The sequence below is a fragment of the Oncorhynchus clarkii genome, unplaced genomic scaffold, assembly GCF_045791955.1.
Source record: "Oncorhynchus clarkii lewisi isolate Uvic-CL-2024 unplaced genomic scaffold, UVic_Ocla_1.0 unplaced_contig_6320_pilon_pilon, whole genome shotgun sequence".
In the NCBI taxonomy this organism is placed as follows: Eukaryota; Metazoa; Chordata; class Actinopteri; order Salmoniformes; family Salmonidae; genus Oncorhynchus; species Oncorhynchus clarkii.
This window is the reverse complement of record NW_027261141.1, coordinates 347,501-375,329: the sequence shown is the minus strand read 5'-3', so window position 1 is coordinate 375,329 and position 27,829 is coordinate 347,501. Positions and strand designations below refer to the sequence as shown.

Below are 27,829 nucleotides of genomic sequence, written 5' to 3'. Positions count from 1 at the left end.
AACATCCAGAAGGGGAGGTCAGTACAGGTGCATCAAAGCAGGGACCGAGAGACTGAAAAACAGCTTCTATCTCAAGGCCATCAGACTGTTAAACAGCCATCACTAACATTGAATGGCTGCTGCCAACACACTGACTCAACTCCAGCCACTTTAATAATGGAAAAATTGATGTAATCAATTTATCACTAGCCACTTTATATTATATAATGTTTACTTACCCTACATTACACATCTCATATGTGTATGCTGTACTCTATACCATCTACTACATCTTGCCTCCATTGCTTTAATCCAGAACCATGACCAACCAGTAAATCACGGTTCCTCTTGGATTTAATGGGGGAATGGGCCGGGCCAGGATCACAGAACTATTCCTTACGAGCAATTCCTTTCACTTTTGTAGCTATATACTGTAGCTAACTTTTAAAAGAGGTTTGAGAAGCTGGTGTGGGGTGTGGAGACATAGGCTTGATTCAACATTTCATCAGATTCTGATGCTAACATATTGTGTAGCAGACGGGGTTTAGAAATGTATTTTCATACCTGCCTATTCGTTGCTAGTTGTTGGCCACTTGACATTGAGCTTGTTATTGAAGATATTCTCTATTCTGTAGTGAATATTCTGTAATAGAATACTCTATTAGTGGTGAACTGAATATGACATTGGTTTCTCTTCTAATATGTAAAGAGCTATTTTCAAGTGGATTTGTAAACATGGTGATGTGCTGTGAAATGGTTCGATGTGCACATGAACTGTTATACTGTATTGGCCCATCCCGTTCATTTTCCAAACAAATCCATCTGATGATTATAGCTCCACCATTAATCCCTCTGTCTGTTATCATCTGATGATTATAGTTCTACCATTAATCCCTCTGTCTGTTATCATCTGATGATTATAGTTCTACCATTAATCCCTCTGTCGGTTATCATCTGATGATTATAGTTCTACCATTAATCCCTCTGATGATTATAGTTCTACCATTAATCTCTCTGTTGGTTATCATCTGATGATTATAGCTCCACCATTAATCCATCTGTTGGTTATCATCTGATGATTACAGCTTCACCATTAATCCCTCTGTTGGTTATCATCTGATGATTATAGTTCTACCATTAATCCCTCTGATGATTATAGTTCTACCATTAATCTCTCTGTTGGTTATCATCTGAAGATTATAGCTTCACCATGAATCCATCTGTCGGTTATCATCTGATGATTATAGTTCTACCATTAATCTCTCTGTTGGTTATCATCTGAAGATTATAGCTTCACCATGAATCCATCTGTCGGTTATCATCTGATGATTATAGTTCTACCATTAATCTCTCTGTTGGTTATCATCTGAAGATTATAGCTCCACCATTAATCCATCTGTTGGTTATCATCTGATGATTATAGCTCCACCATTAATCCATCTGTTGGTTATCATCTGATGATTATAGCTCCACCATTAATCCATCTGTTGGTTATCATCTGATGATTATAGCTCCACCATTAATCCATCTGTTGGTTATCATCTGATGATTATAGCTCCACCATTAATCCATCTGTTGGTTATCATCTGATGATTATAGCTCCACCATTAATCCATCTGTTGGTTATCATCTGATGATTATAGCTCCACCATTAATCCATCTGTTGGTTATCATCTGATGATTATAGCTCCACCATTAATCCATCTGTTGGTTATCATCTGATGATTATAGCTCCACCATTAATCCATCTGTTGGTTATCATCTGATGATTATAGCTCCACCATTAATCCATCTGTTGGTTATCATCTGATGATTATAGCTCCACCATTAATCCATCTGTCCATTATCATCTGTTATCAGATCATACTCGTGGACGTGGCAGAAATCCAATCCAAATAAAAACTCCTAGACGTAATCATAGACAATACACATGTAATCTCTCGTGACAGACAGTCCAGATAGCTAGTGCACACAAGATTCGATTCTGGTTTTGGAGAGATTTATTGATACGAGACAGAAATGTGTCTCCTGCTTTTTACCCCCCAAAAAACTCTTTCCGAGATAAACACACAGACGCTCCCAGAAGGCTGTAGACGACACGTAGTAAATACATTAACTGTATAGAAATGAAGACCTGTGAGAACTGTGGACGGGTTGCAGAGAACGAGCAGTGGAAAGAACGACTGTTTCTGTCTCTCTGCCAGTAAACTTTATGATTTAGGTTTTCAAACGTGTTCTTCACAGACAGCAGTTTCACTCTAAGAGGAAACGTGGTTTTAGGGACATGTCCCCCCCCCCAAAAAAACAACACCATATTCCCTATGTAGTGCACTGCTTTTAACCAGATCCCTATTGACCTAGGTCAAAAGTAGTGCACTACATTTGGGGAATAGGGGGGCCATTTGGGATGCAAACCCCCTTAGTCTGTTTCCAGAATAATTAGCTGAAAGACAGATGGTACACAAACACAACATTGATAGTATCTACACTCGACTGCAATATGTTTTCTATCAAACTGCTTGACGGAATTAATCCTTTTTAATTTATATCGCACAGCAGTTGTTTTAACTGATGTGTGTAATTATTATATTAATTCACACTGCATTGATATTCAACATTTTCTACTCTGTCCTCAGTAGCAGTACATAGACAATCATTTCAATAATAATATAACAATTTCAAAATAAATAAATATATATATTTCACCTTTATAATTAATTTATAATTATAACATTAATAATATCAATCAATCAAATGTATTTATGTAGCCCTTCGTACATCAGCTGATATCTCAAAGTGCTGTACAGAAACCCAGCCTGAAACCCCAAACAGCAAGCAATGCAGGTGTAGAAGCACGGTGGCTAGGAAAAACTCCCTAGAATGGCCAGAACCTAGGAAGAAATCTAGAGAGGAACCAGGCTATGAGGGGTGGCCAGTCCTCTTCTGGCTGTGCCGGGTGGAGATTATAACAGAACATGGACAAGATGTTCAAATGTTCATAAATGACCAGCATGGTCAAATAATAATAATCACAGTGGTTGTCGAGGGTGCAACAGGTCAGCACCTCAGGAGTAAATGTCAGTTGGCTTTTCATAGCCGATCATTCAGAGTTAGAGACAGCAGGTCTGGTAGAGTGAGAGAGTCGAAAACAGCAGGTCTGGGACAGGTAGCACATCCGGTGAACAGGTCAGAGTTCCATAGCCGCAGGCAGAACAGTTGAAACTGGAGCAGCAGCACGGCCAGGTGGACTGGAGACAGCAAGGAGTCATCAGGCCAGATAGTCCTGAGGCATGGTTCCAGGGCTCTGGTCCTCAGGGAGGGGAGGGAGAGAGAATTAGAGGGAGCTTAAATTCATACAGGATACTGGATAAGACAGGAAAATTACACCAGATATAACAGATTGACCCTAGCCCCACGACACATAAACTATTGTAGCATAGATACTGGAGGATGAGACAGGCGGGGTCGGGAGACGCTGTGGCCCTGTCCGATATCCCCAGACAGGGCCAACCTGTGCCGAAGCACAGCCCCCACACCACAAGAGGAATATCTTCAACCCCCAACTTACTACCCTGAGACAAGGCTGAGTATAGCCCACGAAGATCTCCCCCACGGCACAAACCCGAGGGGGCGCCAACCTCAACAAGAAGATCACATCAGTGACTCAACCTACTCAAGTGACACACCCCTCCTAGGGACGGCATGGAAGCGCACCAGTAAGCCAGTGACTCAGCCCCTGTAATAGGGTTAGAGGCAGAGAAACCCAGTGGAGAGAGGGAAACCAGCCAGGCAGAGACAGCAAGGGCGGTTCATCGCTCCAGTGCCTTTACGTTCACCTTCGCACCCCTGGGCCAGACTACATTCAATCATAGGACCTACTGAAGAGATGAGTCTTCAATAAAGACTTAAAGGTCGAGACCGAGTCTGCATTTCTCACATGGATAGGCAGACCGTTCCATAAAAATGGAGCTCTATAGGAGAAAGCCATGGATAAATTCTAGGGACAGTAAGGAGGCCTGCGTCTTGTGACCGCCATGGAGAAATTCTAGGGACAGTAAGGAGGCCTGCGTCTTGTGACCGTAGCGTACGTGTAGGTATGTATGGCAGGACCAAATCGGAAAGATAGGTAGGAGCAAGCCCATGTAATGAGTTGTAGGTTAGCAGTAAAACCTTGAAATCAGCCCTTGCCTTAACAGGAAGCCCGTGTAGGGATGCTAGAACTGGAGTAATATGATCACATTTTGGGGTTCTAGTCAGGATTCTAGCCACCGTATTTAGCACTAACTGAAGTTTATTTAGTGCTTTATCCGGGTAGCCGGAAAGTAGAGCATTGCAGTAGTCTAGTTTAGAAGGGACAAAAGCATGGATAAGCTTTTATGCATCATTTTGTGGCAAAAAAATGAGATTTTTGCAATGTTACGTAGATGGAAAAAACCTGTCCTTGAAACATTCTTGATATGTTCGTCAAAAGAGAGATCAGGGTCCAGAGTAACACTGGGGTCCTTCACAGTTTTATTTGAGACGACTTTACAACCATCAAGATTAATTGTCAGATCCAACGGAAGATCTCTTTGTTTCTTGGGACCTAGAACTAGCATCTCTGTTTTGTCAGAGTTTTAAAGTAAAACATTTGCTGCCATCCACTTCCTTGTCTGAAACACAGGCTTCCAGGGAGGGCAATTTTGGGGCTTCACCATGTTTCATTGAAATGTACAGCTGTGTGTCGTCCGCATAGCAGTGAAAGTTAACATTATGTTTCTGAATGACATCACCAAGAGGTAGAATATTTAGTGAAAACAATAGTGGTCCTAAAACGGAACCTTGAGGAACACCGAATCTTACAATTGATTTGTCAGAAGACAAACCATCCACAGAGACAAACTGATATCTTTCCGACAGATAAGATCTAAACCAGGCCAGAACTATATAAACCAGGCCAGAACCATCTAAACCAGGCCAGAACTTGTCCGTGTAGACCAATTAGGGTTTCCAATCTCTCCAAAAGAATGTGGTGATCGATGATGTCATAAGCAGCACTAAGGACTAGGAGCACGAGGACAGATGCAGAGCCCCGGTCTGCATGTTAATCTCTCCTGGCTCAAAGTGGAGGAGAGATTGGCTTCGTCACTACTTGTATTTGTGAGAGGTATTGACATGTTGAAAGCACCGAGCTGTCTGTTTAAATGACTACCACACAGCTCAGACACCCCATGCATACCCCACAAGACATGCCACCAGAGGTCCCTTCACAGTCCTCAAGTCCAGAACAGACTATGGGAGGCACACAGTACTACATAGAGCCATGACTACATGGAACTTTATTCCACATCATATTTAAAAAACAGATGAAAATACACCTTATGGAACAGCGGGGACTGTGAAGAGACACAAACATAGGCTAAGACACACACACGATAACATACCCACTATACACACACATACACATGGATTTTGTGTTGTAGATATGTGGTAGTGGAGTAAGGGCCTGAGGGCACTCACCTAATGTTTTATGAAAAATGTTATGAATGTATTGCTGTATAATTGTATAACTGCCTTCATTTAACTGGATCCCAGGACGAGTAGCTGCTGCCTTGACAGGAACTAATGGTTATCCATAATAAACCCCAGGAAGAGTAGCTGCTGCCTTGACAGGAACTAATGGTTATCCATAATAAACCCCAGGAAGAGTAGCTGCTGCCTTGACAGGAACTAATGGGGATCCATAATAAACCCCAGTAAGAGTAGCTGCTGCCTTGGCAGGAACTAATGGGGATCCATAATAAACCCCAGGAAGAGTAGCTGGCTGCCTTGGCAGGAACTAATGGGGATCCATAATAAACCCCAGGAAGAGTAGCTGCTGCCTTGGCAGGAACTAATGGGGATCCATAATAAACCCCAGGAAGAGTAGCTGGCTGCCTTGGTAGGAACAAATGGGGATCCATAATAAACCCCAGGAAGAGTAGCTGGCTGCCTTGGTAGGAACTAATGGGGATCCATAATAAACCCCAGGAAGAGTAGCTGGCTGCCTTGGTAGGAACAAATGGGGATCCATAATAAACCCCAGGAAGAGTAGCTGCTGCCTTGGCAGGAACAAATGGGGATCCATAATAAACCCCAGGAAGAGTAGCTGGCTGCCTTGGAAGGAACTAATGGGGATCCATAATAAACCCCAGGAAGAGTAGCTGCTGCCTTGGTAGGAATTAATGGGGATCCATAATAAACCTCAGGAAGAGTAGCTGCTGCCTTGGCAGGAACTAATGGGGATCCATAATAAACCCCAGAAAGAGTAGCTGCTGCCTTGGCAGGAACTAATGGGGATCCATAATAAACCCCAGGAAGAGTAGCTGGCTGCCTTGGCAGGAACTAATGGGGATCCATAATAAACCCCAGGAAGAGTAGCTGCTGCCTTGGCAGGAACTAATGGGGATCCATAATAAATACAAATGCAGTTGTGTCAAGTTGGCTGGATGCCCTTTGGGTGGTGGACCGTTCGTCATAAACACAGGAAACTATTGAGTGTGAAAAACCCAGCAGCGTTTCAGTTCTTGACACAAACTGGTGCGCATGGCATATACTAACATACCCCGTTCAAAGGCTATTAAATCTTTTGTCTTGCTCGTTCACCACAAATCCTTCTTTAACCTGTCTCCTCCCCTTCACCTACACTGATTGGAGTGGATTTAGTGACATTCCCTCTGTCTGTGTTCCAGAGTTAAGGAGTAGTGTCTGTGGTAACATTCTGTCTGTGTCTGTGTTCCAGAGTTAAGGAGTAGTGTCTGTGGTAACATTCTGTCTGTGTTCCAGAGTTAAGGAGTAGTGTCTGTGGTAACATTCTGTCTGTGTTCCAGAGTTAAGGAGTAGTGTCTGTGGTAACATTCTGTCTGTGTTCCAGAGTTAAGGAGTAGTGTCTGTGGTAACATTCTGTCTGTGTCTGTGTTCCAGAGTTAAGGAGTAGTGTCTGTGGTAACATTCTGTCTGTGTTCCAGAGTTAAGGAGTAGTGTCTGTGGTAACATTCTGTCTGTGTTCCAGAGTTAAGGAGTAGTGTCTGTGGTAACATTCTGTCTGTGTTCCAGAGTTAAGGAGTCGTGTCTGTGGTAACATTCCCTCTGTCCTGTGTTCCAGAGTTAAGGAGTAGTGTCTTTGGTAACATTCTGTCTGTGTTCCAGAGATAAGGAGTAGTTTCTGTGGTAACATTCTGTCTGTGTTCCAGAGTTAAGGAGTAGTGTCTGTGGTAACATTCTGTCTGTGTTCCAGAGTTAAGGAGTAGTGTCTGTGGTAACATTCTGTCCTGTGTTCCAGAGTTAAGGAGTAGTGTCTGTGGTAACAATCTGTCTGTGTTCCAGAGTTAAGGAGTAGTGTCTGTGGTAACATTCTGTCCTGTGTTCCAGAGTTAAGGAGTAGTGTCTGTGGTAACATTCTGTCTGTGTTCCAGAGTTAAGGAGTAGTGTCTGTGGTAACATTCTGTCTGTGTTCCAGAGTTAAGGAGTAGTGTCTGTGGGAACATTCTGTCTCTGTTCCAGAGTTAAGGAATAGTGTCTGTGGTAACATTCCCTCTGTCCTGTGTTCCAGAGTTAAGGAGTAGTGTCTGTGGTAACATTCTGTCTGTGTTCCAGAATTAAGGAGTAGTGTCTGTGGTAACATTCCCTCTGTCCTGTGTTCCAGAGTTAAGGAGTAGTGTCAGTGGTAACATTCTGTCTGTGTTCCAGAGTTAAGGAGTAGTGTCTGTGGTAACATTCTGTCCTGTGTTCCAGAGTTAAGGAGTCGTGTCTGTGGTAACATTCCCTCTGTCCTGTGTTCCAGAGTTAAGGAGTAGTGTCTGTGGTAACATTCCCTCTGTCCTGGGTTCCAGAGTTAAGGAGCAGCGCCTGTGGTAACATTCTGTCTGTGTTCCAGTGTTAAGGAGCAGTGTCTGTGGTAACATTCTGTCTGTGTTCCAGAGTTAAGGAGTAGTGTCTGTGGTAACATTCTGTCTGTGTTCCAGAGTTAAGGAGTAGTGTCTGTGGTAACATTCTGTCTGTGTTCCAGAGTTAAGGAGTAGTGTCTGTGGTAACATTCTGTCTGTGTCTGTGTTCCAGAGTTAAGGAGTAGTGTCTGTGGTAACATTCTGTCCTGTGTTCCAGAGTTAAGGAGCAGTGTCTGTGGTAACATTCTGTCTGTGTACCAGAGTTAAGGAGTAGTGTCTGTGGTAACATTCTGTCTGTGTACCAGAGTTAAGGAGTAGTGTCTGTGGTAACATTCCCTCTGTCTGTGTTTCAGAGTTAAGGAGCAGTGGCTGTGGTAACATTCTGTCTGTGTCTGTGTTCCAGAGTTAAGTAGTGTCTGTGGTAACATTCTGTCCTGTGTTCCAGAGTTAAGGAGTAGTGTCTGTGGTAACATTCTGTCTGTGTTCCAGAGTTAAGGAGTAGTGTCTGTGGTAACATTCTGTCTGTGTTCCAGAGTTAAGGAGTAGTGTCTGTGGTAACATTCTGTCTGTGTCTGTGTTCCAGAGTTAAGGAGTAGTGTCTGTGGTAACATTCTGTCCTGTGTTCCAGAGTTAAGGAGCAGTGTCTGTGGTAACATTCTGTCTGTGTACCAGAGTTAAGGAGTAGTGTCTGTGGTAACATTCTGTCTGTGTACCAGAGTTAAGGAGTAGTGTCTGTGGTAACATTCCCTCTGTCTGTGTTTCAGAGTTAAGGAGCAGTGGCTGTGGTAACATTCTGTCTGTGTCTGTGTTCCAGAGTTAAGGAGTAGTGTCTGTGGTAACATTCTGTCCTGTGTTCCAGAGTTAAGGAGCAGTGTCTGTGGTAACATTCTGTCTGTGTACCAGAGTTAAGGAGTAGTGTCTGTGGTAACATTCTGTCTGTGTCTGTGTTCCAGAGTTAAGGAGTAGTGTCTGTGGTAACATTCTGTCTGTGTTCCAGAGTTAAGGAGTAGTGTCTGTGGTAACATTCTGTCTGTGTTCCAGAGTTAAGGAGTAGTGTCTGTGGTAACATTCTGTCTGTGTTCCAGAGTTAAGGAGTCGTGTCTGTGGTAACATTCCCTCTGTCCTGTGTTCCAGAGTTAAGGAGTAGTGTCTGTGGTAACATTCTGTCTGTGTCTGTGTTCCAGAGTTAAGGAGTAGTGTCTGTGGTAACAATCTGTCTGTGTTCCAGAGTTAAGGAGTAGTGTCTGTGGTAACATTCTGTCCTGTGTTCCAGAGTTAAGGAGTAGTGTCTGTGGTAACATTCTGTCTGTGTTCCAGAGTTAAGGAGTAGTGTCTGTGGTAACATTCTGTCTGTGTTCCAGAGTTAAGGAGTAGTGTCTGTGGTAACATTCTGTCTCTGTTCCAGAGTTAAGGAATAGTGTCTGTGGTAACATTCCCTCTGTCCTGTGTTCCAGAGTTAAGGAGTAGTGTCAGTGGTAACATTCTGTCTGTGTTCCAGAGTTAAGGAGTAGTGTCTGTGGTAACATTCTGTCCTGTGTTCCAGAGTTAAGGAGTCGTGTCTGTGGTAACATTCCCTCTGTCCTGTGTTCCAGAGTTAAGGAGTAGTGTCTGTGGTAACATTCCCTCTGTCCTGGGTTCCAGAGTTAAGGAGCAGCGCCTGTGGTAACATTCTGTCTGTGTTCCAGTGTTAAGGAGCAGTGTCTGTGGTAACATTCTGTCTGTGTTCCAGAGTTAAGGAGTAGTGTCTGTGGTAACATTCTGTCTGTGTTCCAGAGTTAAGGAGTAGTGTCTGTGGTAACATTCTGTCTGTGTTCCAGAGTTAAGGAGTAGTGTCTGTGGTAACATTCTGTCTGTGTCTGTGTTCCAGAGTTAAGGAGTAGTGTCTGTGGTAACATTCTGTCCTGTGTTCCAGAGTTAAGGAGCAGTGTCTGTGGTAACATTCTGTCTGTGTACCAGAGTTAAGGAGTAGTGTCTGTGGTAACATTCTGTCTGTGTACCAGAGTTAAGGAGTAGTGTCTGTGGTAACATTCCCTCTGTCTGTGTTTCAGAGTTAAGGAGCAGTGTCTGTGGTAACATTCTGTCTGTGTCTGTGTTCCAGAGTTAAGGAGTAGTGTCTGTGGTAACATTCTGTCCTGTGTTCCAGAGTTAAGGAGCAGTGTCTGTGGTAACATTCTGTCTGTGTACCAGAGTTAAGGAGTAGTGTCTGTGGTAACATTCTGTCTGTGTACCAGAGTTAAGGAGTAGTGTCTGTGGTAACATTCCCTCTGTCTGTGTTTCAGAGTTAAGGAGCAGTGTCTGTGGTAACATTCTGTCTGTGTACCAGAGTTAAGGAGCAGTGTCTGTGGTAACATTCTGTCTGTGTTCCAGAGTTAAGGAGTAGTGTCTGTGGTAACATTCCCTCTGTCCTGTGTTCCAGAGTTAAGGAGTAGTGTCTGTGGTAACATTCTGTCTGTGTTCCAGAGTTAAGGAGTAGTGTCTGTGGTAACATTCTGTCTGTGTTCCAGAGTTAAGGAGTAGTGTCTGTGGTAACATTCTGTCTGTGTTCCAGAGTTAAGGAGCAGTGTCTGTGGTAACATTCTGTCCTGTTTTCCAGAGTTAAGGAGCAGCGCCTGTGGGAACCCAGGTGTTCCACCTAAAGGCATCCTAAACGGAACACGGTTCAACATCGGGAACACGATCCACTACAGGTGTGTGACGGGCTACGTGTTGGACGGTCACTCCCTCCTTACCTGTGTCCTCAACACAGGCAATATGGCCGTCTGGGACTTCCCTGTCCCCATCTGCAGAGGTGAGACTGGCTTTAATAACATGGGGCTTGTCTCCAATGGCACCCTATTCCCTACATAGTGAAATACTTGTAACTACAGCCCTATAGGCCCTGGTCTTAAGTAGGGCACTATATAGGGAATAAGGTTCAATTTGGGACTCAAAACATGATTCCTTCTTATTGACACAGTGGGATTGGCCCACGGGCTTTTATTTCTTTCTCGATTGGCTCTTGAATCAAGTCTAATCTAGTTTTCGATTTGTCTTGTTTGACGTTGTGGCGACGAACCAGGATGAAATTCCCAGCACACTATTGAATCTTGGTTGTTCCACAGAAAATATAATGTTCTCTAATACTGTCACTGTACTCCGGGTCGCTTTGCAATCTGACTTCCTGTTTATCTGTAAAGAGCCACAGGCCTTTGATCCTTCGTGGTTCTGAATTGACTTTGGTTGGAATTCTATCATAGAAGAATGTAATGTGTTTTGTCTCCGGGTATTTACCCAGACTATATCTGAGGTGAGTACCACGTCGTGACTGGCACCAGCAGTGGTGTAAAGTACTTAAGTAAAAAAAATACTTTAAAGTACTACTTAAGTAGTTTTATGAGGTATTTGTACTTTTACTTTCCAAATTTATATTTTTGGCAACTTTTACATTTACTTCACTACATTCCTAAAGAAAATAAAGTATTTTTTTTTGACTCCTTACATTTTCCCCTGACACCCAAAAGTACTTGTTACATTTTGACAGGGAAATGGTCCAATTTTACACACTTATCAAGAGAACATCCCTGGTCCATCCCTACTGCCTCTGATCTGGCAGACTCACTAAACACAAATGTTTTTTTTGTAAATGATGTCTGAGTGTTGGAGTGCTCCCCTGGCTATCTGTCAATAAAATAACATCGAACATTGTACCGTCTGGTTTGCTTAATATAAAGGAATTTGAAATGATTCATACTTTTACTTTTGATACTTAATAAGAATATATTTAGCAATTCCATTTTACTTTTGATAAAATAAACCAAATACTTTTAGACTTTTATTCAAGTAGTATTTTACTGGGTGACTTCCACTTTTACCTGAGTCATTTTCTATTAAGGTATCTTTACTTTTACTCAAGTAGGACAATCGAATACTTTTTCCACCAGTATGAGTATGTCCCTTGTGCATCCCAAATGGACACTCTATTCCCTATTTAAGTGCACTACATTTCACCAGGGCCCATAGGGTCGAAAGTAGTGGCCTTTTTAGGGAATACGGTGCCCTTTGGGACACGATCACTACCCCATGCACTTAAAGATGCAGGTTATGCGGGTGGCTACAGGGACAGATTGAAATAGTCATCATAGACACTCATTTATGACATCATAGACACTCATTTATGACATCATAGATACTCATTTATGACATCATAGATACTCATTTATGACATCATAGATACTCATTTATGACATCATAGATACTCATTTATGACATCATAGATACTCATTTATTTATGGGGGGGGGGGAAATGACATTTCTCCACATAGAAAGGTTCACCTATCTATCCCGTCAACGAATAGTTCAAGATCTGACTTGTTATCTCGATCAGTCCACAAGTATACAGTGGTAGCCTCATGTTGATACGATAGACAGCAATTCACTGCAGGAGACATTACTGCATTGACTCTCCTAACTCATTACCTTATCAACCACTTATTCTGCACTAACATATTATAAACAACATACTAGGTCCTAGGATATTTAATGACCAAATTCCCTTTCACTTTATTTCAGCAACTAGTAGTATTGCATCTATCTTTTTTTGGAGCCTGTGAGTAGCTGCCATTAGTTTCCCACAGTGTTGGTTCAGTGTGCTGCTGTCTAACCAACCCTAGGACCCCAGACTCAGACCACATATGTTGTCTCTCTCTTAGAGGGAAAGCCAAATCAAGCTCCTCTTTAATGATAATCTGTTGCCCCAGAGGAATGCCAAAGAAAACATAACCACCAAACCACTGTGCAATCTGACTGCACTGAGAGAAGGAGATAAGGAATCAAGAGTAGAGGAGAGGAGGAGAAAGAGAGGAGAAAATAGGAGAGGAGGAGAAGAGAGGAGAGAAGAAGATAGGAGAAGAGAGGAAGAGGGAGGAGAATATATGAAAGGAGGAGAAGAGAGGAGAGGAGGAGAAAGAGATGAGGAGAGGAGAATATTGGAAAGGAGGAGAAGAGAGGAGGGGAGAGGAGGAGGGAGGAGAAGAGAGGAGAAGTGAGGAGAGGAGGAGAAGAAGAAGAGAGGAGAAGTGAGGAGACGAGGAGAAGAAGAGAGGAGAGGAGAAGAAGAGAGGAGAGGAGAAGAAGAGAGGAGAGGAGAAGAAGAAGAGAAGAGAGGCGGAGGAGAAGAAGGGAGGAGAAGTGAGGAGATGAGGAGAAGAAGAGAGGAGAGGAGAAGAAGAGAGGAGAGGAGAAGAAGAGAGGAGAGGAGAAGAAGAAGAGAGGAGAGGAGGAGGAGAAGAGAGGAGAGGATTAAAGGAGGAGAAGAAGAGAGGAGAAGTGAGGAGAGGAGAGGAGAGGAGGAGAAGAAGAAGAGAGGAGAGGAATAGAGGAGGAGAAGAAGAGAGGAGAGGAGAGGAGGAGAGGAGGAGACGAAGAAGAGAGGAGAGGACAAGAGGAGGAATAGAAGAGAGGGGTGGAGGAGAAGAAGAAGAGACCAGAGGAGTAGAGGAGGAGAAGAAGAGAGGAGAAGTGAGGAGAGGAGGAGAAGAAGAGAGGAGAGGAGGAGAAGAAGAAGAGAGGAGAGGAGTAGAGGAGGAGAAGAAGAGAGGAGAGGAGTAGAGGAGGAGAAGAGAGGAGAGGAGTAGAAGAGGAGAAGAGAGGAGAGGAGTAGAGGAGGAGAAGAAGAGAGGAGAAGTGAGGAGAGGAGAAGAAGAAGAGAGGAGAGGAGTAGAGGAGGAGAAGAAATGAGAGGAGTAGAGGAGGAGAAGAGAGGAGAGGAGTAGAGGAGGAGAAGAGAGGAGAGGAGTAGAATAGTAGAAGAGAGGAGAGGAGTAGAGGAGGAGAAGATAGGAGAGGAGTAGAGGAGGAGAAGAGAGGAGAGGAGTAGAGGAGGAGAAGAGAGGAGAGGAGTAGAGGAGGAGAAGAGAGGAGAGGAGTAGAGGAGGAGAAGAGAGGAGAGGAGTAGAGGAGGAGAAGAGAGGAGAGGAGTAGAGGAGGAGAAGAGAGGAGAGGAGTAGAAGAGGAGAAGAGAGGAGAGGAGTAGAGGAGGAGAAGAGAGGAGAGGAGTAGAGGAGGAGAAGAGAGGAGAGGAGTAGAGGAGGAGAAGAAGAGAGGAGAAGTGAGGAGAGGAGGAGAAGAAGAGAGGAGAGGAGGAGAAGAAGAAGAGAGGAGAGGAGTAGAGGAGGAGAAGAAGAGAGGAGAGGAGTAGAGGAGGAGAAGAGAGGAGAGGAGTAGAAGAGGAGAAGAGAGGAGAGGAGTAGAGGAGGAGAAGAAGAGAGGAGAAGTGAGGAGAGGAGAAGAAGAAGAGAGGAGAGGAGTAGAGGAGGAGAAGAAAGGAGAGGAGTAGAGGAGGAGAAGAGAGGAGAGGAGTAGAGGAGGAGAAGAGAGGAGAGGAGTAGAATAGGAGATTAGAGGAGAGGAGTAGAGGAGGAGAAGATAGGAGAGGAGTAGAGGAGGAGAAGAGAGGAGAGGAGTAGAGGCGGAGAAGAGAGGAGAGGAGTAGAGGAGGAGAAGAGAGGAGAGGAGTAGAGGAGGAGAAGAAGAGAGGAGAAGTGAGGAGAGGAGGAGAAGAAGAGAGGAGAGGAGGAGAAGAAGAAGAGAGGAGAGGAGTAGAGGAGGAGAAGAAGAGAGCAGAGGAGTAGAGGAGGAGAAGAGAGGAGAGGAGTAGAAGAGGAGAAGAGAGGAGAGGAGTAGAGGAGGAGAAGAGGAGAGGAGAAGTGAGGAGAGGAGTAGAAGAAGAGAGGAGAGGAGTAGAGGAGGAGAAGAAAGGAGAGGAGTAGAGGAGGAGAAGAGAGGAGAGGAGTAGAGGAGGAGAAGAGAGGAGAGGAGTAGACTAGGAGAAGAGAGGAGAGGAGTAGAGGAGGAGAAGATAGGAGAGGAGTAGAGGAGGAGAAGAGAGGAGAGGAGTAGAGGCGGAGAAGAGAGGAGAGGAGTAGAGGAGGAGAAGAGAGGAGAGGAGTAGAATAGGAGAAGAGAGGAGAGGAGTAGAGGAGGAGAAGATAGGAGAGGAGTAGAGGAGGAGAAGAGAGGAGAGGAGTAGAGGAGGAGAAGAGAGGAGAGGAGTAGAGGAGGAGAAGAGAGGAGAGGAGTAGAGGAGGAGAAGAGAGGAGAGGAGTAGAAGAGGAGAAGAGAGGAGAGGAGTAGAGGAGGAGAAGAGGGAGAATCACTGCTGACACTGGCAGGCTGTTCACGGCGTTGGAGCCTGAAATACTTTTTAAATGGGAAATTGGTGCAACAGATGCTGGTGAATTGACAGCTTAGAAGTGGTAAAAAGCTGCAGATTGAGGGTTGAGGAGTTGTCTGAGACATAGTCTTGGAGCCCAAATGCCACCCTATTCAGTATATAAGGGCCCATAGGGCTCTGGTCAAAAGTAGTGCACTATATAGTGAATAGGGTGCCATTTAGGGTGTACAGTACATAGAGCGTTATCTTCTCTCACTAGCCGCAGCACATTCCTTTCAGGTCAACGCGGTGTGGACAGTGCTGCTTTGGACAATCATCTCCTCCTCCTCCTCCTCCTCCTCCTCTCCTCATGTCCTATTCCTCCTCATATTCTCTCCTCATCTCCTCTTCTCCTCTCCTATCCTCTCCTCTCCTATCCTCTCCTCCTTTCCTCCTGTCCTCTCCTCCTGTCCTCCTTTCCTCCTCTCGTACTGTCTTCCTCTCCTCTCCTCTCCTCTCCTCTCCTCTCCTCTCCTCTCCTCTCCTCTCCTCTCGTCACAGAGTGGTGTTCTGTCTGTGGATTCTCTGAATAGCCAGATATTTCTTTGATCTTACTTCTTCTGAGAATCTGCCCATTCCCTCTTGATGTCTGACTGCTTCCAACACCACACTACGCCTACTCCATCCCTTCACCCATCTCCTTGTCCCTGTTTCCTCTCTTCCTCTACAGTGTCCATTCACCCCTTCTCCTCCCTGTTGTCCTCCCTCCCTTCACCCCTCTCCTCCTCTCCTCCGTCCCTTTTCCCCTCTCCTCCCTGTTCTCCTCCCTGTTCTCCTCCCTGTTCTCCTCCCTCCTTTCACCCCTTTCATCCCCGTTCTCCTATCCTCCTCTCCTCCGTTCCTTCTCCTCTTCTCCATCCCTTTTCCCCTCTCCTCCCTGTTCTCCTCCCCGTTCTCTTCTCCTCCTCTCCTCTGTCCCTTCTCCTCTCTCCTCCCTGTTCTCTTCTCCTCCATCCCTTCTCCTCCCTTCTCCTCCTCTCCTCTGTCCCTTTTCCCCTCTCCTCCCTGTTCTCCTCCCTGTTCTCCTCCCTGTTCTCCTCCCTCCCTTCACCCCTCTCGCCCCCGTTCTCCTATCCTCCTCTCCTCCGTTCCTTCTCCTCCTCTCCTCCCTGTTCTCCTCCTCTCCTCTGTCCCCTCTCCTCTGTCCATTCTCCTCCTCTCCTCCCTGTGCTCCTCCTCTCCTCTGTCCCCTCTCCTCTGTCCCTTCTCCTCCTCTCCTCCCTGTTCTCCTCCTCTCCTCTGTCCCTTCTCCTCCTCTCCTCCCCTCCACGGAGGGCACTTCTCCAATACATACTCCAGTTTGTACATATTCTGAAGCGTACATCGACGCTGCAACGAAAAGTATGTACCGAATTACGAGAAAAAAATTCCGCAACATTTCTTGAAATCAGTTCATCTGAGCTGAAGTGAGAGGAAATACACTCTGACTTCGGGAATGAAATGTTGACTATTCACATCTCATATGTTGCCTGACAACAATATGTTATCTTTATACGTTAATAAATACATGCTGTATACATAAAAAAAAAACAATTTACCTGCCTATAATACCCAATAGATTTAGCTATTACAACTGGGTACTAGTACTGCTAGTTAGCCACAGATAATTGTTAGCTAGCTAGCTACCCACAAAGACTTGACATCTACCTTGCATAACATTCGTTTTAAGTAATTTTTTGTTAAAACTATCTGGGTTAGCTACATTATTACGATTCATATATAGCTATATTTCTATGTGTTCTCCACACTCTCATCCTCACAAGAACGTACTCAAGAGAACTTCTAAGTAGCTATTACAACTGGGTACTAGTACTGCTAGTTAGCCACAGAGAATTGTTAGCTGCATAACATTCGTTTTAAGTAATTTTTGTTAAAACTATCTGGCTACATTATTACGATTCACATATAGCTAGCTAATAGTTATGAAGTAAAATGTTTTGCTTTATGTGTATATCATTTTTCGTCTCTATTGCCGTTGTCCTCGCTGGAAGAAGATTAAATAAATGAGTTAGTCCATAGTAAGTCAATACGGTGTCGTGGAAATACTTACACAGGGAAACTCGAAGTCAATCTTAAATGAACCATTGTTTTATCACCAGTTAACTGAAGAGGTTCTAACAAACTTTATGCATCGTAGTGAACGTCTGTCAGGAGCTCTAACGGGGCAGTCCCGTTAAATCTCTTAAAAATGTACATCTACCTTGGATAATATTATATTTTAGGTCTTAACTATCTTTAGGTTTAACTAGCTGGCTAGATAGATTGTTACAATCCACATATAGCTAGCTATCTTTGTGTATATCTTGTTTCAGCAGCGTGTGGTAATACAGTAGGGGGAGGAGCAGTGTGAGGTAATACAGTAGGGGGAGGTGCAGCGTGAGGTAATACAGTAGGGGGAGGTGCAGAGTGAGGTAATACAGTAGGGGGAGGAGCAGCGTGAGGTAATACAGTAGGGGGAGGTGCAGAGTGAGGTAATACAGTAGGGGGGAGGAGCAGCGTGAGGTAATACAGTAGGGGGAGGTGCAGCATGAGGTAATACAGTAGGGGGGAGGAGCAGCGTGAGGTAATACAGTAGGGGGAGGTGCAGCGTGAGGTAATACAGTAGGGGGAGGTGCAGCGTGAGGTAATACAGTAGGGGGAGGTGCAGCGTGAGGTAATACAGTAGGGGGAGGAGCAGCGTGAGGTAATACAGTAGGGGGAGGAGCAGCGTGAGGTAATACAGTAGGGGGAGGAGCAGCGTGAGGTAATACAGTAGGGGGAGGAGCAGCGTAAGGTAATACAGTAGGGGGAGGTGCAGCGTGAGGTAATACAGTAGGGGGAGGTGCAGCGTGAGGTAATACAGTAGGGGGAGGAGCAACGTGAGGTAATATAGTAGGGGGAGTGGGAGGTAATATAGTAGGGGGAGGAGCAGCGTGAGGTAATACAGTAGGGGGAGGTGCAGCGTGAGGTAATACAATAGGGGAGGTGCAGAGTGAGGTAATACAGTAGGGGGAGGTGCAGCGTGAGGTAATACAGTAGGGGAGGAGCAGCGTGAGATAATACAGTAGGGGGAGGAGGTGTTTCCCAGTCCTGGATTATAGATGTATGACTGTATAGTAGTGTTTCCAGTCCTGGATTATAGATGTCTGACTGTATAGTAGTGTTTCCAGTCCTGGATTATAGATGTATGACTTTATAGTAGTGTTTCCCAGTCCTAGTTAATGATGTATGCCTGTATAGTAGTGTTTCCAGTCCTGGATTATAGATGTTTGACTGTATAGTAGTGTTTCCCAGTCCTGGATTATAGATGTATGACTGTATAGTAGTGTTTCCAGTCCTGGATTATAGATGTATGACTGTATAGTAGTGTTTCCCAGTCCGGGATTATAGATGTATGACTGTATAGTAGTGTTTCCCAGTCCTGGATTATAGATGTATGACTGTATAGTAGTGTTTCCCAGTCCGGGATTATAGATGTATGACTGTATAGTAGTGTTTCCCAGTCCTGGATTATAGATGTATGACTGTATAGTAGTGTTTCCCAGTCCTGGATTATGGATGTTTGACTGTATAGTAGTGTTTCCCAGTCCTGGATTATAGATGTCTGACTGTATAGTAGTGTTTCCCAGTCCTGGTCCTGGATTATAGATGTCTGACTGTATAGTAGTGTTTCCCAGTCCTGGATTATAGATGTCTGACTGTATAGTAGTGTTTCCCAGTCCTGGTCCTGGATTATAGATGTCTGACTGTATAGTAGTGTTTCCCAGTCCTGGATTATAGATGTCTGACTGTATAGTAGTGTTTCCCAGTCCTGGTCCTGGATTATAGATGTCTGACTGTATAGTAGTGTTTCCCAGTCCTGGATTATAGATGTCTGACTGTATAGTAGTGTTTCCCAGTCCTGGTCCTGGATTATAGATGTTTGACTGTATAGTAGTGTTTCCCAGTCCTGGATTATAGATGCATGACTGTATAGTAGTGTTTCCCAGTCCGGGATTATAGATGTATGACTGTATAGTAGTGTTTCCCAATCATTTGTCAGGATGTAGCTCAGTGTTAATAAAACAGGCCTATTTTGTCAGGATGTAGCTCGGTGTTAAGACAGGCCTATTTTATCAGGATGTAGCTCGGTGTTAAGACAGGCCTATTTTGTCAGGATGTAGCTCGGGGTTAAGACAGGCCTATTTTATCAGGATGTAGCTCGGTGTTAACACCATTCAGAGAAGCCTGCTAATATTCCTTTCTGGACACATACTGATCCAATCGGTTGCATGATCAGGTGTAGTTTGTTTGTCCTATGTTGTTAATGCAGCATGTAACAAACAGGAGGTGTGAGCAGGGAGGAGCCGCCAGGGATTTTTGGGCCACATGAAAAGATATCACATTGGGGGCCCCAACCATCACAGGCCCCACCAACCCTACGCAATTACCTGTAACCACACACCTCCAGAACCCAATCGACCCATTCAAAGCTTTAAATAACTCTCTACCTGTACCCACACACCTCCAGAACCCAATCGACCCATTCAAAGCTATAAATAACTCTACCTTTGCAGGCGTGCAACTCTCGTGTAGTCCCAATCTTTACTGTGTGATATTTACTGACAGTGAGCTGTGATAATATAACGCCGTGCAAACATGCATGCAACAGTCTGCATACAGTGGAATTCACTATCTGATGGAAGACTGATACCCTCTATAAGAAATGTGCTAAAGGATATCTTTTTACAGTCTAAATGTCATTTTAATGGTAAAATTATTTGAAAGGAAAATTCTCTTAACATTAATGAATAACGTAAAATAAATTAACATTTATCATCTATTAAAAAAATAAATGATTATTTAACCTTTATTTAACTAGGCAAGTCAGTTAAGAACAAATCCTTATTTTCAATGACAGCCTAGGAACAGTGGGTTAACTGCCTTGTTCAGGGGCAGTATGACAGATTTGTACCTTGTCAGCTCGGGGATTTGAACTTGCAACCTTCCGGTTAGTAGTCCAACGCTCTAACCACTAGGCCAACGCTCTAACCACTAGGCTACCCTGCCTCCTCTACACTCTAACCACTAGTCTACCCTGCCGCCTCTACACTCTAACCACTAGGCTACCCTGCCACCTCTACGCTCTAACCACTAGGCTACCCTGCCACCTCTACACTCTAACCACTAGGCTACCCTGCCGCCTCTACGCTCTAACCACGAGGCTACCCTGCCGCCTCTACACTCTAACCACTAGTCTACCCTGCCGCCTCTACGCTCTAACCACTAGGCTAACCTGCCGCCTCTACACTCTAACCACTAGTCTACCCTGCCGCCTCTACGCTCTAACCACTAGGCTACCCTGCCGCCTCTACACTCTAACCACTAGTCTACCCTGCCGCCTCTACACTCTAACCACTAGGCTACCCTGCCACCTCTACGCTCTAACCACTAGGCTACCCTGCCACCTCTACACTCTAACCACTAGGCTACCCTGCCGCCTCTACGCTCTAACCACTAGGCTACCCTGCCACCTCTACACTCTAACCACTAGTCTACCCTGCCACCTCTACACTCTAACCACTAGGCTACCCTGCCGCCTCTACGCTCTAACCACTAGGCTACCCTGCCACCTCTACACTCTAACCACTAGGCTACCTGCCCCCCTACACTCTAACCACTAGGCTACCCTGCCGCCTCTACGCTCTAACCACTAGGCTACCCTGCCACCTCTACACTCTAACCACTAGTCTACCCTGCCACCTCTACACTCTAACCACTAGGCTACCCTGCCACCTCTACACTCTAACCACTAGGCTACCCTGCCCCCTCTACACTCTAACCACTAGGCTACCCTGCCCTATAGGATGATATAACAAACAAAATAATAAAATCAGCAGTAGATTGTTGAACTGAGTATAAGTACCAACTAGACAATAAGCAGCTGTGAAAAACAAAATGGAAGAGAAAAGGCCCCATGGTGGCGCTAGAGGAAAGGTCAAGAGGTCACCAAATCAACAGGTTTCTTCCACTTGGGGTCTTGATTTTTATGGTCAATCCAGCCATTACTTTGAGATATATCTTGTTCTCAGTCTTAATTCTCAGCCTGTGGGCATCATGTGTGTCGTGATCCAATATCCATAGCCATTAAACAGTCATCACTGGCCCTCGCTCAGCCTTACTCACCAAGAGCCCAGCGCCGAGCCTTCTTACTAGCAAAGTCACTGATTAAGTCTTTGAAGTCCAGCTTTCTAGCTAACGGACTTTCAATGGACAGCATGACAAGACTGCAAAGCCTGTCCAGGGACATAGTGGACCTCAAATCGTTTTTTTCCTATCAGCTTTTATCTCACTGAAAGCTCTCTCACCACCATTAACAGTCACAGGCAGTGTGCAAAATGTACGTAAAGCAATGCCCACTTCTCCCAAAAAATGCTTTGCAGCAGCATCTTACTAATTGCCTTCAGGAGACTGAGAGGGGACAAGTTAGGAGGGGAGCAGCATATACAGTGTTCAGGTGTCAGGAGACCAAGAGGAGACAAGTTAGGAGGGAAAGAGTCAGCATATACAGTGTTCAGGAGACCAAGAGGGGAAAGTGTCAGCATATACAGTGTTCAGGAGACCAAGTTAGGAGGGAAAGTGTCAGTATATACAGTGTTCAGGTGTCTTACTTCATTATGAAACTCAGGTGTAAGATCTCTAGAATACTTCATGATCAGTGGTTGGCACACAGAGGGGACTTTATCCTCACTAATCTGCCCAACTTTCAGAAAAGCAAAAAATTATTCTACAATTTTTTTGCAGTGGTGTCAAACCTGGTGTCCAGGTCACTTATGATGTCATCCATAGCAGTAAAAACACTGTGTTCTGGAACCTAGTGTCCAGGTCACTTATGATGTCATCCATAGCAGTAAAAACACTGTGTTCTGGAACCTAGTGTCCAGGTCACTTATGATGTCATCCATAGCAGTAAAAACACTGTGTTCTGGAACCTAGTGTCCAGGTCACTTATGATGTCATCCATAACAGTAAAAACACTGTGTTCTGGAACCTAGTGTCCAGGTCACTTATGATGTCATCCATAGCAGTAAAAACACTGTGTTCTGGAACCTAGTGTCCAGGTCACTTATGATGTCATCCATAGCAGTAAAAACACTGTGTTCTGGAACCTAGTGTCCAGGTCACTTATGGTGTCATCCATAGCAGTAAAAACACTGTGTTCTGGAACCTAGTGTCCAGGTCACTTATGATGTCATCCATAACAGTAAAAACACTGTGTTCTGGAACCTAGTGTCCAGGTCACTTATGGTGTCATCCATAGCAGTAAAAACACTGTGTTCTGGAACCTAGTGTCCAGGTCACTTATGATGTCATCCATAACAGTAAAAACACTGTGTTCTGGAACCTAGTGTCCAGGTCACTTATGATGTCATCCATAGCAGTAAAAACACTGTGTTCTGGAACCTAGTGTCCAGGTCACTTATGATGTCATCCATAGCAGTAAAAACACTGTGTTCTGGAACCTAGTGTCCAGGTCACTTATGATGTCATCCATAGCAGTAAAAACACTGTGTTCTGGAACCTAGTGTCCAGGTCACTTATGATGTCATCCATAACAGTAAAAACACTGTGTTCTGGAACCTAGTGTCCAGGTCACTTATGATGTCATCCATAGCAGTAAAAACACTGTGTTCTGGAACCTAGTGTCCAGGTCACTTATGATGTCATCCATAGCAGTAAAAACACTGTGTTCTGGAACCTAGTGTCCAGGTCACTTATGATGTCATCCAGAGCAGTAAAAACACTGTGTTCTGGAACCTAGTGTCCAGGTCACTTATGATGTCATCCATAGCAGTAAAAACACTGTGTTCTGGAACCTAGTGTCCAGGTCACTTATGATGTCATCCATAGCAGTAAAAACACTGTGTTCTGGAACCTAGTGTCCAGGTCACTTATGATGTCGTCCATAGCAGTAAAAACACTGTGTTCTGGAACCTAGTGTCCAGGTCACTTATGATGTCATCCATAACAGTAAAAACACTGTGTTCTGGAACCTAGTGTCCAGGTCACTTATGATGTCGTCCATAGCAGTAAAAACACTGTGTTCTGGAACCTAGTGTCCAGGTCACTTATGATGTCGTCCATAGCAGTAAAAACACTGTGTTCTGGAACCTAGTGTCCAGGTCACTTATGATGTCGTCCAGAGCAGTAAAAACACTGTGTTCTGGAACCTAGTGTCCAGGTCACTTATGATGTCATCCATAGCAGTAAAAACACTGTGTTCTGGAACCTAGTGTCCAGGTCACTTATGATGTCATCCATAGCAGTAAAAACACTGTGTTCTGGAACCTAGTGTCCAGGTCACTTATGGTGTCATCCATAGCAGTAAAAACACTGTGTTCTGAAAACAACGTTGCTGCACTGTCCTGAGCCGTCTCCTCTTCAGAGGTCTCATCATGGAATCTCTTCCTTTTCCTCTGGTGACTGTGTTCCTTGCTAAATTGAGGTGCAACATCCATTTGCATAGCAATCAGTGTTGCCTCAGACAGGAGAGACTCCCATCCATCTCTAAGAGCCTGCATATCTTCCTTTTAAGGCTCTATGATATTGGCTGCCTCTTTGTCTAGTGAGATTTATTCCTGTCCTCAATGCATTGCAGTACCTGCAATTATGCCAACTGACATGCCATTCAACACAATGCTGCTCACCTCCTTCAGGTGGGAGAGAGGGCTGGTTCAGGGGTATGGGGAGACAGGGCTGGTTCAGGGGGATGGGGAGACAGGGCTGGTTCAGGGGGGTGGGGAGACAGGGCTGGTTCAGGGGGTGGGGAGACAGGGCTGGTTCAGGGGTATGGGGATGGGGAGACAGGGCTGGTTCAGGGGTATGGGGAGACAGGGCTGGTTCAGGGGGGTGGGGAGACAGGGCTGGTTCAGGGGGGTGGGGAGACAGGGCTGGTTCAGGGGAGTGGGGAGACAGGGCTGATTCAGGGGGATGGGGAGACAGGGCTGGTTCAGGGGGATGGGGATGGGGAGACAGGGCTGGTTCAGGGGGATGGGGAGACAGGGCTGGTTCAGGGGGATGGGGAGACAGGGCTGGTTCAGGGGGGTGGGGAGACAGGGCTGATTCAGGGGGATGGGGAGACAGGGCTGGTTCAGGGGTATGGGGATGGGGAGACAGGGCTGTTTCAGGGGTATGGGTAGACAGGGATCTCGCTGTTTAATCAGCTTCCTGATATACCACACCTGTCATGTGAATGGATTATCTTGTTAAAGGAGAAATGCTCACTAACAGGGATGTAACCAAATTTGTGCACAAAAATTTGAGAGAACAATCTTTTTTTTTCACGCGTGTGTAAAATCTCTGGAATCATAGGGGCCATACATGTACATGTTGTGTTTATATTTTTGTTCAGTTGTAGTTGCATAGGACCTACAGAGACGAGCACAGGGACAATGAAGACCAAAAAGATTTGACAACCTTTAGAAAAATGGAAATCACTTGCAAACCACTTCAGTAAAGAGGCAATTTTATTGAACCTTTATTTATTTAACTAGGCAAGTCAGTTAAGAACAAATTACATAATGTAAAAAGATTTGCAGGCTAAATGCCATTTTATGTTGATTAGCTCAATTTAAATCCAAGGTACTATACTATTTTTCATTGGGCCATACATGTAGATTGAAGTATTATTTGCAGTTGTCGCTATGACAACACCCTGATATCACTGAATGGTCTGAATCAGTATCTGTGAGACTGAATGGTCTGAATCAGTATCTGTGAGACTGAATGGTCTGAATCGGTATCTGTGAGACTGAATGGTCTGAATCGGTATCTGTGAGACTGAATGGTCTGAATCGGTATCTGTGAGACTGAATGGTCTGAATCAGTATCTGTGAGACTGAATGGTCTGAATCAGTATCTGTGAGACTGAATGGTCTGAATCAGTATCTGTGAGACTGAATGGTCTGAATCGGTATCTGTGAGACTGAATGGTCTGAATCAGTATCTGTGAGACTGAATGGTCTGAATCAGTATCTGTGAGACTGAATGGTCTGAATCGGTATCTGTGAGACTGAATGGTCTGAATCGGTATCTGTGAGACTGAATGGTCTGAATCGGTATCTGTGAGACTGAATGGTCTGAATCAGTATCTGTGAGACTGAATGGTCTGAATCGGTATCTGTGAGACTGAATGGTCTGAATCGGTATCTGTGAGACTGAATGGTCTGAATCGGTATCTGTGAGACTGAATGGTCTGAGTCCGTATCTGTGAGACTGAATGGTCTGAATTGGTATCTGTGAGACTGAATGGTCTGAATCAGTATCTGTGAGACTGAATGGTCTGAGTCGGTATCTGTGAGACTGAATGGTCTGAATCAGTATCTGTGAGACTGAATGGTCTGAATCAGTATCTGTGAGACTGAATGGTCTGAATCAGTATCTGTGAGACTGAATGGTCTGAATCAGTATCTGTGAGACTGAATGGTCTGAATCAGTATCTGTGAGACTGAATGGTCTGCACCCGTATCTGTGAGACTGAATGGTCTGAATCAGTATCTGTGCACTAAAGACGGAATGGTCTGAATCAGTATCTGTGAGACTGAATGGTCTGAACCAGTATCTGTGAGACTGAATGGTCTGAATCAGTATCTGTGAGACTGAATGGTCTGCACCCGTATCTGTGAGACTGAATGGTCTGAACCGGTATCTGTGAGACTGAATGGTCTGAATCAGTATCTGTGAGACTGAATGGTCTGAATCAGTATCTGTGAGACCGAATGGTGTCGTGTTACCATCTCATTAATAGTCAGTGTGCAGTAGGATGTGTTGAATAATTTGATTGACAGGTGTAGGACTGTAGAACGATACACTTTACTCTAGTGTGGATGCTCACCAACGTTTTATAGATATATAGCCTATAGATATGTAGCCTATAGATATGTCGCCTATAGATATGTAGCCTATAGATATGTCGCCTATAGATGTGTAGCCTATAGATATGTAGCCTATAGATATGTAACCTCTAGATATGTAGCCTATAGATGTGTAGCCTATAGATATGTAGCCTATAGATATGTAGCCTATAGAAATGTAGCCTATAGATATCTAGCCTCTAGATATGTAGCCTATATATATGTAGCCTATAGATATGTTGTCTATAGATATGTTGCCTATAGATATGTAGCCTCTAGATATGTAGCCTCTAGATATGTCGCCTATAGATATGTAGCCTCTAGATATGTAGCCTCTAGATATGTCACCTATAGATATGTAGCCTATATATATGTCGCCTATAGATGTGTAGCCTACAGATATGCCGCCTATAGATATGTAGCCTCTAGATATGTAGCCTCTAGATATGTAGCCTATAGATATGTAGCCTATAGATATGTAGCCTATAGATATGTAGCCTCTAGATATGTAACCTATAGATATGTAGCCTATAGATATGTAGCCTATAGATATGTAGCCTATAGATATGTAGCCTATATATATGTAGCCTATAGATATGTAGCCTATAGATATGCCGCCTATAGATATGTAGCCTCTAGATATGTAGCCTCTAGATATGTAGCCTATAGATATGTAGCCTATAGATATGTAGCCTATAGATATGTAGCCTATAGATGTGTAGCCTCTAGATATGTAGCCTATAGATATGTAGCCTCTAGATATGTAGCCTCTAGATATGTCACCTATAGATATGTCGCCTCTAGATATGTAGCCTATAGATATGTCGCCTATAGATGTGTAGCCTACAGATATGCCGCCTATAGATATGTAGCCTATAGATATGTAGCCTATAGATATGTAACCTATAGATATGTAGCCTATAGAAATGTAGCCTATAGATATCTAGCCTCTAGATATGTAGCCTATAGATATATAGCCTATAGATATATAGCCTATAGATATGTAGCCTATAGATATATAGCCTATAGATATGTAGCCTATAGATATGTAGCCTATAGATATGTAGTCTATAGATATGTAGCCTATATATATGTAGCCTATAGATATGTAACCTATAGATATGTAACCTATAGATATGTAGCCTCTAGATATGTAGCCTATAGATGTGTAGCCTATAGATGTGTAGCCTATAGATGTGTAGCCTATAGATGTGTAGCCTATATATATGTAGCCTCTAGATATGTAGCCTATAGTTTATAGTTACTGTAATAGTTATTGGCTTGGTGGATGGCCATAACTCTGACACAACACGACTAGCGTTATTATCAGAACATAAGTAGCCTACTGGTAAGTCTAGTTAGCGTTATTATCAGAACATAACTAGCCTACTAGTAAGTCTAGCTAGGGTTGTTATCACAACAGAACTAGCCTACCAGTCAGTCTAGCTAGGGTTGTTATCACAACAGAACTAGCCTACTAGTCAGTCTAGCTAGCGTTATTATCACAACAGAACTAGCCTACTAGTAAGTCTAGCTAGTGTTATAACAACAGAACTAGCCTACTAGTGTCACACCCTGACCATAGTTTACTTTGTATATTTCTATGTTTTGGTTGGTCAGGGTGTGATCTGAGTGGGCATTCTATGTTACATGTCTAGTTTGTCCAGTTCTATGTTCGGCCTGATATGGTTCTCAATCAGAGGCAGGTGTTCGTCATTGTCTCTGATTGGTAACCATATTTAGGTAGCCTGGGTTTCACTGTGTGTTTTGTGGGTGATTGTTCCTGTCTATGTGTTTTCACCAGATAGGGCTGTTTAGGTTTTCGTTACGTTCTTTATTTTGTAGTGTTTGTATTGATTCGTGTTTTACGTTTGTTTATTAAAACA

The 27,829-nt window shown here is 44.2% G+C and overlaps 1 protein-coding gene across 1 annotated transcript in view; it reads left to right on the top strand.

Moving 5' to 3' along the window:
* The window catches only part of LOC139405210 (CUB and sushi domain-containing protein 3-like), a gene marked incomplete at its 3' end in the record, with an annotated part of 429,588 nt that overhangs the window by 70,696 nt on the left and 331,063 nt on the right, over nucleotides 1-27,829 (top strand). The window contains exon 4 of the mRNA XM_071147639.1: nucleotides 10,477-10,671. Coding sequence (XP_071003740.1) covers nucleotides 10,477-10,671 — 195 coding nt within the window. The remainder of the gene's footprint in view (nucleotides 1-10,476; nucleotides 10,672-27,829) is intronic.